Source organism: Prionailurus viverrinus, chromosome D1, assembly GCF_022837055.1.
Source record: "Prionailurus viverrinus isolate Anna chromosome D1, UM_Priviv_1.0, whole genome shotgun sequence".
Taxonomy (NCBI): domain Eukaryota; kingdom Metazoa; phylum Chordata; class Mammalia; order Carnivora; family Felidae; genus Prionailurus; species Prionailurus viverrinus.
In genome coordinates, this window is record NC_062570.1 from 63,426,870 (window position 1) to 63,430,535 (window position 3,666).

The following is a 3,666-nucleotide window of genomic DNA, read 5'->3' on the forward strand; positions in this document are numbered from 1 at the left end:
GCATCTCCCTAAACTCTGAAGTCCCTAAAGGCCTCAGGATTGTTATCTTGGTGTTCAAAGACCTAACACAGGGCCTACAAACACATTAGGTACTCAAAAATGTTTTCATATGACAATAACTGATTGAATGGGCTGACGACCATGCTCCCATCCCTAGCTAATCCCCTCGCACTTCCCATTTCTTCTGTGATGCTCTTGCTGCATGAGGGCCTACTGTGGGCCAGGCATGGTATCTAGCATGGGGAATACAGAAATTAATAAAACAATCCCTACAGCAGAGGAGCCACAGTGTAGTGGGATGGGATGGGGAGAGTAACTGCAATCAATCACAAACCAGACAGCACTGCGGTGTAGAGGAGGTCTTTGGGAGCAAGGAAGAGAAGCACCTGACCCTGAAACAAGGGTGCCTTGCTGAGTTTTGCAGGAGAGTTAGAGATGAGAATGAGAGCACACAGCTCAGTGTAATTCAATAGAATGAGGAGAAGCGACAAAAGATGAGGCTACAAAAATGGGCAGGAACCAGATCACAAAAAGTTATATTAAAGATGCTGAAGGAATATTCAAGAACTCAGACTTTATTCTGAAGGTGATGGGGAGCCACTGAGGGTCTGAAGCAGGAGGATGATGGGATCAGATTGGCAGTTCAAATAATGGTCAGGTGAAAGATAAGGCCTAAAACAGAGCAGTGGCCATGGGTATTCAAAAAGTGGTCAGACTGCAGAGGTAACTGTTTCCATGGGGGAGGGCATTGAGAGAGAGAGGGAGTCCTCCAAGGAGGACTCCCAGGTTTCTGTGTGGATGGTGGTGACATTCATTGGTAAAGAAAACGCAAGAGGAGATGCCATTTTGAATGATACATACTAAGTGCTCAGTAAATATTAAATTGAAATTGAACTTAATTAAAAGATAGATTGCTTCCTTTGGACACTGACTTGAGGTACATTTCAATTGCGGCTCAGGACAGTGGTCTTGGAGTGTGTATGGCTGGTGGCAAAGGCCTGGGAGTCAGTCTGTTCACAGAGGACAACCCAGAATGAGAAGGCTGAGAATAGTGGAAAGCCCAACTTTTAAGAGATGGAAGAGGAAGAAGAAACTAAAAGGAAAACCACTTGTTGACATTTATTGAGCACCTACAGCAAGAGACTGTACTGGATGCCTCTCCACGAGTAAAGTGCTCAAGAAGCAAATGGCCAGCAGGTTTTTTCTATGTGCCCAAGACTCAGTGGGAACCTGAGAAACGATACAATGATCTGGTTGAAACTGAAGGCACATTCCAGGTTCCGACATTTGTCTTACTCCTCCAAGCCTTTTCCTCCCACCCCTTCACATGGAGTCTGGATTAGGTGACATTACTTTTATTGAAGGGGAGTGCAAGCAGGTGTGGGCAGCTGCTTCTCTTTTAGAGGATGCAGGCTAAACTGAAGGCACTGGGAAGGGAAGGCCAGAGCTGGGCTATGGGTGCAGGATTCACTCCTTATTTGGGCGTGAATGCTGCATTGGGAGAGGGAGATTTATTTGGGGACTAGGCATAGGCACAAGAGAAGCAGACAGCACCAGCCCTCAGGCCGCACTCTCTACTTGGAGCACCGCGGCTTCAGCAGCCCCAGATTTCCCGGGATCTTCCTCGGTGTCCTGTGGAGGTTCAGGCTCCAACTTGGGCTCCAGGGCAGGCCGGGCTTCTGGCTGGCCATCAGCCCTCCGGCCAGGGCCTAGGCGAGGTGGCTTGACTGGCGTGGGCGTTGGTGCTGCGGGGCCTTTCCGACCAGAGAGGGCCCTTCGCAAGCTCTGTACCTTCTGCAACCCGCTGCGCCGAAGCCGCCGGGCCCTGGACTCCACAGGCTCCTCGTCTGAGCTCTCCTCAACTTCGGCCTCCGGCTGCTCTGGGCCAGGCTGGGGCTGGTCTGCCGGGCCTAAGGGCTCTGGCGCCTTCTGGAAGGCGCTGGCTGGGATTTCAGCCTCCTCCTGCATGTGATGAACACAGCTCTGACCCTGGCGGTCCCCGACTCCGCAGCAGCCTGGCCCTCTCTCCTCAATTACACCGGGGAACCGCCCCACCCTTGGGGCGGGCCCAAGGGGCAAGGAAAAGGCAGGCGTGGGAGAGCAGGGGGCAGGGGTGGAGAGGGGGAGCTACTGGCAAACTGCAAAAGTTTGGAAATTAGGTGGGAACCGCTTAAGCAGGCTGGTGGTCGCAGGGGCAAGAATTGGAGGCAGGGAACGGTCGCAGGATGCACTTCCGCCACCGTTATTTCCATTCAGGGATGGGCTGGGACTTGGAGCAAATTCGGTGTACGTGGCCTGAGCTCGAGCTGGCCGACCCTGGTTGGCCAGGCTGCGTTCAGGCTCTGAGGGATGGGGCACCGTGGTGGGAAGTGGGTGCGGCTCTGCAAGTCCGTTCCACCGGATGGGGTCAGGAATGCGGGTGTGGTAGGCGTCCGGGTAAGGGGGGTGGGGGGTGGGGTTGGCCCAGATGGTGGCCGGGAGGTGGGGGACGCCTGTGGTCACTGACCTTGAAGAGCAAGACGTGGAGCTTCCCGCGCGCCACCAGCAGCCCGTGGTTGGCCTCCAGCCGCTGCACCTGGGCGGCGCGGCGCACGGCGCGCTCCTGGGCGGCGTCCGCGTGCGAGCCCACGCGCTCCGCCTTGGCCAGCAGCTGTGCCAGCGTGTTGCTCGTGGTGTCGTGGCTGCGGCTCAGCGCCCCCAGCCCGCTCTGGATGCGGCGCACAGAGCCCGCCAGGCCTCCCTGCCTCCGAGCCAGGCCCCCCTGCCGCTCCCGCAGCGCCTCCAGCATGGTGGCCAGCTTCTCCAGCAGCGTCACCACCGTCACGGCGTGCACCGGGCCCCTCGCCGGCGCTGCGGGCACAGGCCCCGGCTCCAGCGCGCTCTCCCCCATGATCTCCGGCCTCCCTGCCTGCTCTCCCTGCGGCCGCTGGCTGCACTCTGGGCTGGGGCCTCCTTTCCCGGCTCCTCCCCAGCTCCAGCCGTGACTCAGGCAGGCGGAGCGGGCCGTCCCGGGAGGCGTGGGGTGGGGGTTGGGGGGGCAGGACGGGGAGGGGGGGCGCGGGATGGCGGCGGCGGGGTTCTTTGTAAGCGCTCCCCCTTCTGCTGCCCCGCCCCGGGAGCCCCCGCTGGGCAGCAGGTTGGCTTAGTATCCGCCCCCCCCTTCCCCAAATTTGCTCCCTGTAAGTTTGAGTTCCCCTCCTCGGGCCCAGTTCGCTGGTGTGTCTCTTTCTGGAATGTACTTTCACCACCGCAAAGGGTGAGCCATGGAAAATTTTGTTGTGCACATCGAGTGGGCAAAGAAACTATGTAAGAGAGGCACAAGATAACCTGAGGGGCTTCCACAGCCACCGCCTTCGGCCTCCCTCGCTTCTGAGGATTGTATTTGTGCCCTCGGGCTGGGAGCGGTAGGCAGGGACACCCTGGGAAGCTAACCTACAGACTCAGACACCAGACCGTTTAGGTTGGAGGCCTGGCTTTACGACCGCACAGGCTGCTCAAAGCGCACCAGCAGGCGGGGCATCCTCTGGTATTTTCCTAATAGTCATCGCCAGGGTTTAGCCACAGGCTTCCTTTACTGCTTCTCTAGCTCTCACTGTTGGGTAGCATTACCCTGTTTTCTTTCTTCTAGTTCTCTTACCTCCCTTTCTTTGAGTTTCAAGGGTAAAG

The 3,666-nt window shown here is 57.3% G+C and overlaps 1 protein-coding gene across 1 annotated transcript; it reads right to left on the minus strand.

Annotated features, from left to right (window-relative positions):
- Window positions 1–1,339: 1,339 nt before the first annotated feature.
- CAVIN3 (caveolae associated protein 3) lies at window positions 1,340–2,978 on the minus strand. Its single transcript, XM_047877296.1, has 2 exons — window positions 2,507–2,978; window positions 1,340–1,962 (listed from the first exon to the last, which is right to left on the minus strand). The coding sequence occupies exons 1-2, from the start codon at window positions 2,888–2,890 to the stop codon at window positions 1,561–1,563; spliced, it is 786 nt and encodes a 261-aa protein (XP_047733252.1). The 5' UTR covers window positions 2,891–2,978; the 3' UTR covers window positions 1,340–1,560.
- Between the last annotated feature and the right edge of the window lie 688 nt (window positions 2,979–3,666).

Coding starts and splice junctions, on each gene's coding strand:
- CAVIN3 (XM_047877296.1), bottom strand. CDS start 2,890: ATGGGGGAGAGCGCGCTGGAGCCGGGGCCTGTGCCCGCAGCGCCGGCG. Junction 1,963..2,506: donor TCCACGTCTTGCTCTTCAAG/GTCAGTGACCAC, acceptor CATCACATGCAG/GAGGAGGCTGAAATCCCAGC.